The following is a 14,678-nucleotide window of genomic DNA, read 5'->3' as shown; positions in this document are numbered from 1 at the left end:
GCATCGATGCGCCGAAGAGCTCAGTGACGATCGTTTAAGCTTTTCTAGCCACCACTTTGCATACCTTCTGTTATGCTCGTATGCTCTTCCCATGCGCGTACTATCAGTCCTTCTGCGATCGTTGATTCGTTTCGGCTTCCTACTCTCAAGCATAAGAAGGTGAAGAAAAACAAAACTCTGACAAGGCATAGGAAAAAACGGCGCCGTGGACTTTGCGATTAGTTAAGCATCTTCATAGTTATTTCAATCTTCCATTTCTACATTAACGGCGTTACGCAATGCAGCGCGCGGAGAGTGTTTAGATGTGTCCGCAATGATGATGATCTCGGATCCCAGGCCCATCACCGCGAGGGTTCGTTCGTGTTGCATGCCCTGTGCGATTTCTCGCTCCGTATTATTAGGTCAGTTTATTTACGGTTCCATCAAACCCCGAAACCGTACCAACCCTGACGCTCCCAGCGACTCACCGGACTCGGGAGTTGGCTGCGGCAGTTTGTAGCTTTTGTGTTTATTTTTAATTGACTAAAATTACAATGTACAACTAAAAAGTACCATTTAAAATCTTAACTAAGCTGTTTGTTCGTCGCTTTGTTTTTACGCCATTTTTCTTGTGCTCACTTCTACACAGCACCGCAATCATGAATCGCATCGCTCCGAATGCAACCGTCCCAGGGCAGCCTCTTTACGCTGGGTTTTGTTGTAAGGTTGTGAGGCGCCCTGCGGTCAACTCTTGGAAGATGCAGGCCGGCGCCACCCGGGTTTCTTCGCGTAATCATGGTCAGAGGTTATGCATAGTGTAAGGGGATGCGAAATTGTTTCTTGATTCGAAAAGGTGCCTCGAACGGTAGTGGATGGAGGTCGTGCGCCTAGGTTAATCATTATGTTGCCTTCGCTGCCGAAGACCGAGTGCTTGCCTGCTTTGGCCCAACGTGGCACACGGGGCGGGGGCTCGTTTAATGCCGCCCTTACCCATTTCCCGACTCAGACCCAGCCGGATGATAATTGTAAGAAGACGCGCTGTAAATTTCAGTAATTGGAAGCCCGGAGGATCGGGAAATGCAGTCGCCTTGTGGCCTCTCGTCAGATGTGAGTCGTTATTCAGTGGAACAATGCGGTACAGTTGGTTTATAACGTGACGCGATTTGTTTTCTGTTATCTAAGTGTACGGAAGCTGGTAATGTTATCTGTATGACTAATCCCAAATTTAAAATGTGTGTGGTTTGTTGAATGTCGTTGTATCGAAAATTGAAATTTACATAAATCTGCAATATACATAGTTTTGTATCAGTTAAAACTGAAAATAAAACCTACAATATTATGGTTATTTTTATTTAATGTTAACAAATCATTCACTAAATGATACGCTTCTCATCGCACCATGAGTGCATCCTACGCTTGATTTATCCCCAAACGATAAACCCTCCAGATCCGTCGTGTAGAAAGTGATAGTGCACTTCAATTCTCTTGGCAGACGAAAGCAGCCTGGCCATTGCGAGCTCCTTCCACTCGCTGGCAGGTGTATCGTATTTAACCTTTGACTGCGCAAGCTTTCCCTTTCATTTCCCTTCCTACCCGTTTCAGTCTGGCTCGTTTCTGTGTAGTTGTTTCTTGGTTCGTTTCGATTGAAATCCTGTCCCTTGCCAATCAATGAACGCACGGCTATGGTTTCCCGCCCGATTGCAATTTCATCCCCAAACGTTTGGGGTCTGGTGCGAAAGATTCACCGATGTGAAAGGAGGAAACCCTGCCGAAGAACCCGCCCCGCACATGGCACCCCGGGCACTGCGGATGGGGAGAGGGAGGAACTGATCGCCAGATGACCAGCGTATCGTGATGCAATCCTTCCCATCGCGGTTTGCGAGCGAATCAACCCGGCTCACCTACGCCACATATAACGCCGGGATGGCGCGTTGATCCCACGTGTTTCCCGTGTCGCAAGAGAAGCGCGTGCGCCTGTTACTTGGGCCGGAGAGTCTGCATTTTCGAGTGCCCCAGGCATCGATCGGTCGACCAAGGCGTCGGTTCGTAAATAATCCCAAAACATCGAAGACCTAAACCGCGTTGCGCGGGGATGATTATTTACGATTGCGTCACAATTGTGTAGCCGCGGAAAGGAACGACGCCACCGATCCCCAAGGTTCGAATATTTCTTGTGAGGAGGGCGTGCACAGGGGACGAGGTGAAGTACATTTTTGCACTACTGAACCACATGAGGAAGGCGAACTGGGTTAACCGGGTCGGAGACAAAGAACTAGTCTTCTGCAAAAGAAAGTTCCAGTTCGCAAGGAGTTTGGATTTGTAGTACTTATTTGTCTTTCCTGTGGCGTGCTATTTTCTTAAGCAAAACATAAAACTACCTGCGCTCCAGCGGAGCTTTTACGGTCTTTTATTTGTCCATTTACGCATCGGCGCTGCACGTGAGCACTAGCACGTAGTGGAGTGGGTTGGCCGCCAAACTCCGATAAGTGATCCCGCGACCAACGGTGATCCACTTTTAGCATAGGTCATGAAACAAAACGCAACACGACGCACAATGCAAACGCCCTTTAGCTCCCCTGAGTGATGGATGGCCGTGGCCGGGTGGACGGAACGACGGATGAACCGCTTTTCTTCAATACGATCCAAACCTGTTTCGCATGCCAATCGTTTAGCGAACAACTGTTGTTGTTTGCGTACTCCAGCCAATTTCGCGTACCTGTTGAACTATGACATTTTGTTTGTTTGTGGGATTTTCTTACGCCCCGGTGATGAAACGGATAGCTACCGAAATTACCTCTTCCACTCCGCATTTAATCGGCTACCCAATTATTTGTGATTACATCGATACTTTCGCCACCTTTTCTGGACCTCCCTGAAAATGCTATGAAACATCGTTCTTGTCAGTTTAAAGAGCTCATTGTGAAGAAAGACAAAAACATTCAATATACATTTTATACCCCTTTTTGCATCTATGTTGGTAAAACCAATGTGTAGGAAGAACAAATGTTAAACCAATTTAAAACAAAATTTACTTTCAAGCATATTATTTCAAACACACCATTAAACAGTAATTCTAGTTTATAGTTCTAGTTGAGAGCTGTATACTATAATTCGATGAATTAGGTTGAAAAAAACTGTTCACAAATATATGCAAAGCAGTGCATTGCAAGACAGCCAACCTTCAGGCGTTAATTTGAAAATAAACCCGCTATGAAATATTTCATAGAAAACGTTGCATTTTAAATATGATTACGTAATATTCGAATGCAGTTGAAAGGTAACGAAATTTTTTAAAGAAAATTGCAATGATTACCAATATAAAATCTCTTCTCTGAAAGCTTTGGATAAACCAGCACCGTTGTTGTGCATATGTTGTACCTTAGAGCTGGTTAGCTCTAGTTAGTTTTATTCAAACTCATTTTGAATACGTAGTAAACAACCAACATGATATCGGTTTAGTAATGTACCAAAACAAACCGAAAATGCGAACTAACATACCCAATGACAAAAAGAACGCCATAGAATAAAATAATAAAAGTATTTAAAAAACAGTAAGTAACTTGTGATTACAATTGCCACCCATTCGTTCTCATGTATCTCGCTTCCCGTCATCAATGAAAATTAATACTGACGCAGACTTATACGATCGTTTCTTCCCAAAACACTACTTCATTTTATATTTCATCCAAATTCTTCAATATAAACATTATAATTACAGTGAACTAACCTACATAGTTCTCAGGTAAAAACGTTTTCCGCACCATCCGTATTGTAGGCGATTGTGAAGGTTTTGATTACGAACAACTTGCTTCTGTTCGGTTGATGTGTGTTTTTTGTTTGCATATTTAAGAAAATATGAATTGATTTCGATTGCCTGCTGCAATGTGGTGTCGCTATGTGCCAGAATTCATTCGTGTCTCTTTTTACAGCTTTGTAACTAATGTTTTCCTGTAGTGATTCCTCGGTATATTCTTGTAAATATTGTTTTAATATTAACTCTTCTAACAAGATTTGTACAGCGTTGTACCGTGGAGTCGCGCTTCCATCAACTAATTGTCCACCTAAACAAACAGGCATGTTGCTCAGTCGACGTTGAACGAATGAGTCATTACTTTTGGTAATTACTATCGATGATGATGGATATTGCGACAAGTTTCAACCAGAAAGGCAGTAAAAGTAAAAATAGAAACTACGCAAAATTCCTCCAATACTCATGCTCGTTTTTCATTGCGCCCTTTTTATTGCTTGCTGTGCTAGCTTTCGTCCGCCTTCAATACAGCAGCCTGAAGATTAATTCTACAAAACTATTACTATCCCCTTCCACTCATGGCTGTTGTCGCCACAACGTTCAACCTTCTCGAGCTTCGGGTGTACCGAACTTTGTGATCATTTCCCTTAACAAACAATAAACTAGGATGGCAATAACTAGAAAACGTAAGGTTAACCGTTCTACCTTAACTCGCGATGTCCTTTCGATCGCGATCAGTATGGTCAAAACTCTTTCTGCACGTCCTACCCTGTCTTGTTTCAAATTGTGTCAAAGAAAAAAAAATGATGGCCATCGGTAGAGAATTTAAACAAAAAACGTTCTTTTTAATGAAATTTGCGCGTACGATTCAACACCAGTTAGAATTATGATTATTTGATGCTGAATAATATGACTGTTTAGAAACAAAAATTTTCTAGAAAATTAGCGTTTTGTGAAATCAAATTGAATATTGTAAAATAGCTTACTGAATCATTGCCGTATCAAGAGAAGCTTAATCACATGCGCGGGATGAAATTTGTATTGGTTTGAAGTCGGTATATGTAGCAAAATAAATGTCAAGAGGGTAATTATTATTTCAACACGCATGCTCTACGTTCGTTGACGTAAAAACAACGATTCATAAAATGCTAACTCTTCGCAGATGTATTCATTTTGGCCCAACAGATTATCGGTAGTTCAATTCAAAAATTAATAATTCATCAATCGTGAAAAATATAAGAAATCGCAGGATACGCTAAAATTAATCAAAAAAATAAATTCGTCGGGCCTGGCGGGAATTTCTTATGGTGCAGCAGTTGCTGGTTCTACTGCTGCCGTATCGTTGGTTACAATTTTAGATTCCACTAAAGAAAGATATAAAAGAATGGTTTCAAACATGTTTTACATCGTACGTTGTTAAATTATAACTCACCAGTTGGACTATCTTTTTCGTTCGCATTATTCTGCGCCGCTGAAACAACGTCATTCACCGATACACTGCTGGGGGTTTTTTCTGCTTCTTGGGTAGGAGCACTTTCCTTCAACACATCAGTAGCTTGCACTACTTCTGTCTCCGTCTCCGAAGTTACATCTTTTACTTCCGGCGTTCCGTTGCTCTCAGCTGACTTGCCAACATTTTCCTCTTTAGCTGAACTTCCAGTTTCGTCCACACTAGGCGGCAGTTGCTCCGACTCCTGGACAGCAGTTTTTTCCTCATCGGTCGGTTTGACGTCGTTAGTTGGTTTAGCCTCGTCGGCCACTACTGCGGGTGGTTTATCCTCCTGCACATCAACCTCCATCGGCGTGTCGGGTGTTTTGCTGCTATCCGACTTGATTTCCTCAACGCCTGAATCGTTCTTCTCTCCCGTGACGGTTGTCGTTTCTTTCTGCGCATCTTCTGTTTTAGCTGGCTCCTGCTGTTTTACTTCAGCGGCATCTTTTGTCGAGTCAGCCTCGTCCTTGACTGATTCAGCTTCTTTATCCTTGGTTACCTCTTTCTCGCTATCCGCATCCTTTGCAACCGCCGTGGAAGTTTCAGTGCCGTCCACTTCCGGTTGGTCCTTATCGTCCTTACTGGATGCTTCGTTCTTATCCGTCAGATCTAGTTTTTTCGGTTCCACATGGGTTCGCTTTTTGGGTGTGCCCTTGTCGGTGTTGTGGGACTCTTCTCCCGGAACTACCTCTTCCGTCGGCTTGCCCCGTTTGGAAGTGGGCGTTTGAGCCCCGCCTCGTGCTCGCTTTGCCGGTGGTGTTGCCGGTGTCGCCGTTGGCGTTGCCGGACCACCTCCACGTGCGCTGGATCGCGTTCGCCGTCGTCCATCCTCCATATCGACCGTTACTCCGAGTGTTTTCAACAATTCCTCGCTTTCCTTCTGGAACGCGTCCGCTTTTCGCTTTGGAGTTCTCTTAGTCTGCAAATGAATTTTATATTAGTTCATTGCACATTAACGTATAAAAATAAATTTTTAATATTTTATTAGCCAAGCAGTTCCTAAATTTTGTCGAGACTATCGTGCTTAGTATCAAATATTTACGAAATCAACACTGCCTAGTGAGTGTCGTGCCGCGTTACTTCAAATAAAATTTTCCCGCCTCAATTATCGCACGATGGAGGTAACGTCGAGTGAGCAAAGTTCGCGGTCAACGTATTCATTGGTAACACAATCCTTCTCATTCCTCACGCAGATGAAAAGGGTGGTTTACTATTTCATTATCCGAATCGAATATCTTTTTACAGTTGGCTTACAGTTAGATAACTCATCTCCGAATAGAACACCAGGTGTAACCAGTGCGTAAATATGCGACAAATTCTTTACCAAAAAGCCAGTGCTGTGTCAACTTAGCACCTACGGTTTTCATCACGATTTTCATCGCTTCACAACGACACTTCATATTTCTCATCATGTGAGCTTATAGTCACGGCATATTTAACATAAGGTGTAATATTAGCTCCTACCGTATCAACTAGTTGAAATGCAGGTTTTCGCAGTGTTGAACCAACACAATTCTAGCTTGCATTTAAGACGAAGTTGAAAATTGATTGAAATCGAATATAATCATTGAAACAAACACATAACCCAAGATAACGCAGCAAGAGTCGAGCAGCCTCTGTTAAAAAATGCTTTTTTCTAGTGACCAACAGCTTTGCTAGCGAGAAATCAGCTTCTCATGCCGCATTTGGGTTAACAACTGTACATCTCATTCCACGAACAAGCCTACGCTTCATTTATTGGCTACGGCATTTTCCCGAAATCTTGGAATGATTGTAATCCTTTGCGTTGATTCTTTGCGAACACAATGTAAACCATTGTTTAGAACACTTTTTGGAGAGAAGTGAGCAATATTCTGAACAACTCTTATGTTTCCATACTTTTTAGACGGCTAGTCACGCCAATAGCTTGTGCTGCAACGTTCTTTCAGAGTTGTTTGGCAATCGTCATAATCGACACAAACACACGCACACACACACACACTCACGCGCAGGCAAACCTCGATTACCTCGCATCATGAGGCGAAATGTTCCAATTGTTGCCAGCTATTTACCCTTAGTCAGCCGGAGGCCGATATTTTCTAACGCCGCGTGCTGGCAATGGCAACAGGCGAGATGATGCGATACGATAACCGTGTTTCTTCCTATCTTTCTATCGACTACCCCTGCGCACTTACCGGTGACTTAATTTCCGCGGTCTCTCCTTCTGGCTTCGCATTAGCGGCCACTGCTTGCTCTTCCGACTTCGTATCCGACATTTTCCCAAGCAATACAACACACCGTTGAGCGCACAAATGAAGCAGGATCTTGCAACCGAATGCTGTTGCTACACTGAGCCGTGTGAAATAGACAGAACACTTGAGACGCTGTACTTTGTGCTACGCCGTTCCGCTTTGGCTCGGCCTGTGGGGTATCACAACACGCGCGATGTAACAACCGTTCGTAGAAAGCCTATTCCCTGAACCAGTGGCGACACGTTTTGTCAAGCTCGAGCGTTCGGTTTTGCTCGTTCGCGGATAGGTGTTTTGTGTAGCTGTCGAGGCGAAGCACTGGACTTTTTTTACCAAAGCGAAATCAAGCTGCTTGATTTGAGGCAAAGCTGCTGAATGCTGTACGTTTGACAGTTACGTTTGGAAGCGCGAAGCTGCCATTGCCGGTCATTGCTGTAGCTGCAAACGTCAGTTGTGTTGTTTTCCTCACAGGTTCATTTGCTTGCATTCTTTCCGTATCTCGTATTTTCGTAGACCACAACCATTCGAAATGCTAACTAGCAACTAGCGAAAATCAGGGCAAAACTGTTCAAAAGCTGTTTAGCTCTGTTGCGAGTAACTAATACACCCATTCGACGGTATCGCAATTATTTTGCTAACGTGTACGGCTGCCCGGCATCATGGAAAACTTGCTCCGAGGATCCTCCAGCTTCGGCGAAGCGGCTATGCTTTTTGCCGACGAAAAAATTGTTAGCGCCAGGAGTAAGGTAGGAGGAATATTCGATGAGGTGAAAAGTTTATTTTTGTTCTAACAAATTGTCCAACACTACCCCCCAGATTGTAGAAGCGTTGAACGAAGCGCAGACGGCAACACCGGCAAGAAAGTGCGAGCTTATTGCAAAGGTGCAGGAGTTGCTATTGCACACCGATGTCGAGTTGCTGAACGAGTTTCTGGAGAATATACTAGTGTTTGGGCACGATCCAAACCAGGACGTTCGGAAGAACATTGCCGGGTTCATAGAGGAAATGTGCAAGAAACACATTGCCATGCTTCCGAAAGTGATCGGGGAGCTGTTTTCGTTGCTGCGTGATCGTTCCCCGAACGTGACGAAGCGGGTGATCCAAGGCTGTGGTTCCATCTACCGGCTGGCAATACAGTGGATTTGTTCGCTGGATGAAATCCCGGAAGAGGTCGAACAGGCGTGGAACACGATGTGCCTGTTGAAGGCTTCCATCCTCGATATGATCGATAACGATAACGATGGCATTCGGACGAACGCGATCAAGTTCCTGGAGGGTGTGGTGATCCTGCAAACGTACCCCGACGAGGACAGCATGAAACGGGAAAATGACTTTTCCCTCGAAGACGTGCCGCTTACGATGAAGTTGATACGTCGGCGTAAGCTGGAGGACGAAGCGACAAACATCTTCGAGCTGTTGCTGCAATTTCACGGAGCGTCCCATATTTCGTCAGTGAATTTGATTGCCTGCACGGGCACACTGTGTATCATTGCGAAGCTGCGCCCATCGACCATGACGCGAGTGATCGAGGCGCTGAAGTATCTGCACTCGAATCTCCCACCGACGCTCACCAATTCGCAGGTCAGCTCGGTGCGGAAGAACTTGAAAATGCAGTTCCTCAACCTGCTCAAGCATCCGGCCAGCTACGAGCATCAGGCGACCATTGCCCAGATCCTACTCGATCTAGGCGCTTCCAATGGGGAAATCACCCGTGCCATTCCAAAGATGGATAAACGGGAACAGCAGCGACGCGCGAAACGGGCCCTCGAAAATTCGATGGCCCAGCAGCAGGCCGCAAAGCGTGCGAAACTCGACGAGCAATCAAGGAAAGAAAAGGACAGCCTTTCGGCATCTGGTTCGTTGGAGGGTCGCGAGCAGGCCGCGCCGACGATGGAAATTGACTATGACGAGTTGAATGAACAGAAGCTCCGTTCGAACAAGCAGAACGAACAGTATCTGTTGGATGTGCTGCAAAAGGTAGATCTCGTCGCCCAGCTGGTCCTTGCTAACATGGACAAAATGTCGGAGCAGACGATACAAAACTCCAAGCCCACGGTAGTCCTCTCGGTCGAGCAGTACGTACAGCAGATCGCCCAAACTCTGGCCGTTCAGATGAGCGAGGTAAAGGTTGGTCCGGGCGCGACCTGCTTCACGAAGGATCCCCCGATGAAGGTACGGAGTATGGAAGACGAGGAGAAGCAAGGCAGCAAGCGTCAAACGGCGGTGGATGCTTCCGGTGAACTTGGTTCTTCGACCCCCACCACCGACCAGCCGGATGACGAGCAAATGGAAACGGGTGTCGACGGGGAAGAGGACGATGAAGCACTTTCCGAAGAGGATCGCCAAAAGCTGGAAGCGACAAGAAAGCTCCGTGAAACGTTGGAACGAGTCAAGGGGGGTACGGGACCCGGTGGAGAACCGAAGGTGCGGCAGCGAATTAAGATGCCCAAGCTGTCGGAAATCACCAAACCGCTTCCAAAGGCAACGAAAGAAACGTTCCTTGTCGATGCGGTCGTAAGGATACTGAAAGCGGAGCGTCAAGCCCTTGTAGGTGGTGTTAGTATGCAACGGAACCGCATCATAACAGCGTTCGGGTCGTCGTTCGTGAATCCCGTGCGAGACATCATCCTGGAGCACATCTTAGAGGACTTGCCGAAGCGCATAGATCTGGCGTTTTCGTGGATTTTCGAAGAATACGGACTCATGCAGGGGTTCGCTCGGTACACGCACGTTAAGCACGACAAAGGGCCCCAGTATCCGTACACGCAGCTGCTGTTGCGTCTGGTGACGAGCGTCATCGAACGCCCGAGCGATACGTTCCGTCAGAAGGAATCCCTATTGAAACGGCTCTACCTAGAAGCACCGCACCTTCCGCAAGAATTAATCGACGAGCTGGTCCGCATGTGCGAGCTGGAAGAGCTGGCTGACTGTGGCATGCAGATAGCGAAGGATCTGCTCATCCGTCGGCCACCCAAGGAACGCCAGTTTCTGGATATTCTGCTCAGATACGCGTACTGTGAGAACATACCAATCCGCGAGAAAGCGATCGAGTATGTCATGAGTGTGTTCGCCGTCCATCGTATCATGACGGATCCGATCCTCACGGTGGCCCAGAAGTGGCTGGGCTACCTGGAGGAGGAAAACCCCTCGGAAGCGATTTTCTCCGCCGAGTATGGTAGGGCGGAACATCCGCGTACCTGGAACGAAGAGCTGACCAAGGTGTGCCTCGGCCTGTTCCTCGAGGTGATGGTGTACGATCAGACGCTGCTGACCCGCTTCTCGGAGGTTTACATCAAGGCGTCCTCGGAAATGAAGCGTGCCGTGATTCGCGCGATCGAGGGCCCGATTCGAAAGATTGGTCCGGAGAGCGAGGAACTGCTCCGGCTGATCGAACAGTGCCCGAACGGTTCGGAGACGATCATCATAAGAATCATCTACATACTTACGGAGAAAAGTAAGGGAACGATATTGTGGTATTGTTTTACGCGTTACATTATGTTTTATATTGGGTGTTGTTTTTTCCATTTTCCAGCCATTCCCTCGCCGGATCTTGTGGAACGTGTGCGTACCCTTCACCAGACGAAGGTTTCCGATGTTCGGTTACTCATTCCCGTCATCAACGGGCTGACGAAGAAGGAAATTCTTAACGCGCTGCCAAAGCTGATCAAATTGAACCCTGGCGTGGTGAAGGAAGTGTTCAACCGGTTACTTGGTATCGGCGGTGAGTACGGTAGTGCCGAGTTGCCACTGACACCGGTAGAACTGCTCGTCGCACTGCACACGATCGAGACGACCAAGGTGGAGCTAAAGTTTATCGTGAAGGCGTGCTCACTCTGTCTGGCCGAAAAGGAAGTGTACACGCACGACGTGCTTGGCAGTGTGATGCAACAGTTGGTCGAAATGACCCCGCTCCCGACGCTGCTTATGCGTACGGTCATTCAATCGCTCACGCTGCACCCCCGACTGTCCGGCTTCGTGACAAACCTACTGCAACGGCTCATACTAAAGCAGGTCTGGAAGCAGAAGGTGGTTTGGGATGGGTTCCTCAAGTGTGCGCAACGGCTGACGCCACAGAGTCTCGGCATCCTGATACAGCTCCCAGCCCCGCAGCTGCAGGACGCGCTGAAAAACTGTCCCGAGTTCCGGGAACCGATGCTGGAGCACGCGCGAGAAATTATGGAGCATCAGATCGGGCACGTTTCGCAGCCAGTCATGGATGTGCTGTTGGGCATTTCGCCGTACTCCGCGACCGAATCGGCAGAATTACAAATTGTTGTAAGTATCAGGAGTACGTTGTGATAGTTTTCGTACTGTACCTTTTTTGTCTTTCACTTTGATCGCAGGGCAACTACAGTGAAGACGCACCGATGTCCTCCCATCTTCCAGTGAAAATTAAGCAGGAAAAGGACCTTGAAAAACCAACCACCGCCACAACGGCAGCGCCTGCTGGGAATGAATAATCTGTACCCCTTAGCGTCATCTGGTAGAAACGCCTACTGTGTCGCGATTGATCGCTTGTGTTAATAAATGATCGTTGAATCACTGATACCAGACTGTATATCAGTGCACAAGGCGTTATTTTCTTTCGTAAAGGAAATATGGACCAACACTTGATTCGTAGTAAATATGAAGGTATATTTTACATTGGTTAAAAGTTCACAATTAGCTGCATCTCTTCTTGAGGCAGCCGATCACTGCGGATCGGTACGTCGGCTAAGAAGAGTAGTGCATGCATAGACAAGTAATACTAACAAGGAACAGGGTGATAACATTATATTACACCAATAAACCATTTTAAGGAGAAGAACCTGGTGTTCTACCCTGCGCTGCCAGCGGCAGTGGTCACATTATCGGGAATCTTGCACAGTTTTGTGCAAAGTACGCTGGCTTTGTTCAGCATCTCCGTGACGGTGAATAGAACCTTCTGCCATTCAAGCATTTCGTCGCTGTAGCGTGATTCCTGCTGCTGAAAGATCGTCAACCAGTCGTTGCGAGTGCGAACACTCTTGGCAAGCAGCAGCGAATCGAGCTCCTCACTGTTATCCAACCGGGACATTCGTTCGAGGTCTTCCATCTGTAGCAGCTTTCGGTAAAGCGTAGTGTTGACTACGATCAGGACGAGTAGCATGATCGCAACCAGCCACCGGCAGCCGGGTTTGGGTGCCTTCGACACACCGCCGACCGCTGCATGCGGTACCCGGCTCGGTTGTTTTGCTTTGGTATCAGCCAGTATGATGGTTTCCTCGATCTGCATCTTGCTCTGCGTGTGCCCGCTCCGGCGCGTTCGGCGTCCCTTACTCTTGGCCGGCGGAATGCAGTACTCGCTCTGTAGGTTCCGCAGCAGCGAGGTGTAAAAGTCTTCCAGCCCGACCCAGGTATTCTTCTCGATGAAGCCCTTCACGAAGCCAAAGATCGATTTGCGGTAGTGGACCTGTGCGTGTACGGAAAATACCGTATGATTGTCCACCGTGCGCGACATACAGTAGTGCTGTGTGACGTAGAAGCTGTCCGCGTACGGAATGCCTCCCTGCACCGCGGTCACATCGATCGAGTACAGCTGCCCCGGGAGGGAGCACTTCCGCATCACCTGCGTTTCGGTGACGTGCGCATTTTTCGGCCCAATCGTTTGCGTAATGGCGATCGTCAGTGTGACGACGCGCTCCTTTAGGCCATCCTTGTTCACCTTCCACTCGCCCGGGACCATGTCGGTCGTTTTGCGCGCTTCGTGGAACTCCATCAAAAATTTGGACCGTGAAAAGAGCAGCTCGAACATCACGTCTACGTTGATCGGTAGGATCGTGTGGACGAGCTGGCGGCCGGAGTGCAACGAGTCGCATTCCGTCGTAGCCGGCGGTTCCGTTTTCTCCGGTTCCGGGTCCGTGTCGGAAGAGTCTGCTGGTAGGCGTTCTGCGGGTGATGATACCATTTTCGTTGTTGTTCCTTCACACACTGCGAACGGGCAAGCACAGGAACCTCAGAGGAATTTCCGTTTCTTCTACACAATGGGTACACGTTCACTCGCGACGAGCTTCGAGTCCCAGCGAACGGGTGATAGGGATCGGTGGCATTGAACGCACGGTGATTCAACCAGATTACCGAACAGAAAGAATGGTCGGAAATGATGATAAGATTGTTATGATGTGTGTGTTTTTGGTTGTACCGAAAATTCGTTTGTTTTGTCCACGGATGACAGGTGCTCCTTGTACAGGGTGTATCGGTAGTATTACAATGTGTCGTATACTAAAAGCAAAAAGTAACTTTCACTCAACGTTAACTATCAAATTAATTCAAATAATGTTAGCTATTTCCATCCTTTCTGGTTTTTGAAGAAACCAACATTGTCAGCTAGAGTATAAAGGTTTTTTCGAAATTTGTTTAGGGCTTTTGTAAAAAACTTTTGTACCAAGTAATGCATCTTGCACGGTTTGGACACGTGATACCTTAACAGCAAGATAGTTTCATGAGAAACAACATTTATCACGAAAATGTTTTTTCATCTTTTCTTGTTTTTGAAAAATCTAGAAATTAAATGCAGTCGAGACACACACCTTCCCCGCCGCTGATTGTCTGAAGAGGCCTTTTTGAAAAGGTCTTACGTTTGAAAAATGTTTTCAACTTCTTCAAGTGGTGAATTGTTAAATATAGGTTCCTGAAAAATGAATAACGGATTCATTGTTGTTTTTTTTTTTTTAATACCAGATTAACAACTATGAAGTGTCAGAGAAGACTGACCTAACAACGAAATTACAGAGAAGTAAACGTAAATTTACGGACTTAAGTCCGTGAAAAGTAAGCTGAAGTTTTGTCTCATAAATACTTTTTTTCGAACTCGAACTCTTAACTCTTGATTTATATAAGCTCTGTGATATCTTACATATCTTTTCACGCTAATATAACCAACATAATATCGATAGCACTTGAAATTATGTCCATACTTAAAAAATTTCTATTCAATCGAAATCATGCTTGAACACGACTTATCGTGAATTAACATGAAAAGATAACGATAATATCGACAACAAAAAAGCAAAAGCACAACACACAGTACCAAGCGGAAGAAAACAGGTGGTGGCTGCTTTACGAAGTAGCAGGTTGCACCCGTCGTTACCATGCGGCGCACGTGCCCTGGAGCTGATAACGGCATCCATCCAGCAAACGTGTTTTTGCTTCCGCGAGAAAAACGAGTTTTCCCTCTTCCGGGAGTAGCAACATTTCACTAGACGCACCAACA

General features: G+C 46.5%; 3 protein-coding genes across 3 annotated transcripts; 1 reads left to right on the top strand and 2 right to left on the bottom strand.

The window, feature by feature from the left end:
• Positions 1 to 5,029: 5,029 nt before the first annotated feature.
• Positions 5,030 to 7,717, bottom strand: LOC131284958 (uncharacterized). Its single transcript, XM_058313816.1, has 3 exons — positions 7,394 to 7,717; positions 5,160 to 6,138; positions 5,030 to 5,091 (listed from the first exon to the last, which is right to left on the bottom strand). The coding sequence occupies exons 1-3, from the start codon at positions 7,472 to 7,474 to the stop codon at positions 5,030 to 5,032; spliced, it is 1,122 nt and encodes a 373-aa protein (XP_058169799.1). The 5' UTR covers positions 7,475 to 7,717.
• Positions 7,718 to 7,975: 258 nt separating this feature from the next.
• LOC131288244 (symplekin) lies at positions 7,976 to 11,918 on the top strand. The gene is made up of 5 exons (XM_058317360.1): positions 7,976 to 8,193; positions 8,264 to 9,683; positions 9,759 to 10,901; positions 10,980 to 11,722; positions 11,791 to 11,918. Exons 1-5 carry the CDS (start codon positions 8,107 to 8,109, stop codon positions 11,905 to 11,907), a joined length of 3,510 nt encoding a protein of 1,169 aa, XP_058173343.1. The 5' UTR covers positions 7,976 to 8,106; the 3' UTR covers positions 11,908 to 11,918.
• Positions 11,919 to 12,161: 243 nt separating this feature from the next.
• LOC131288249 (protein Aster-B-like) lies at positions 12,162 to 13,559 on the bottom strand. The gene has a single exon (XM_058317364.1). It carries the CDS (start codon positions 13,371 to 13,373, stop codon positions 12,264 to 12,266), a length of 1,110 nt encoding a protein of 369 aa, XP_058173347.1. The 5' UTR covers positions 13,374 to 13,559; the 3' UTR covers positions 12,162 to 12,263.
• Positions 13,560 to 14,678: the final 1,119 nt, after the last annotated feature.

Source organism: Anopheles ziemanni, chromosome 3 (genome assembly GCF_943734765.1).
Source record: "Anopheles ziemanni chromosome 3, idAnoZiCoDA_A2_x.2, whole genome shotgun sequence".
Lineage (NCBI taxonomy): Eukaryota > Metazoa > Arthropoda > Insecta > Diptera > Culicidae > Anopheles > Anopheles ziemanni.
The sequence above is the reverse complement of the archived record's forward strand: the minus strand, read 5'-3'. Positions and strand labels throughout refer to the sequence as shown.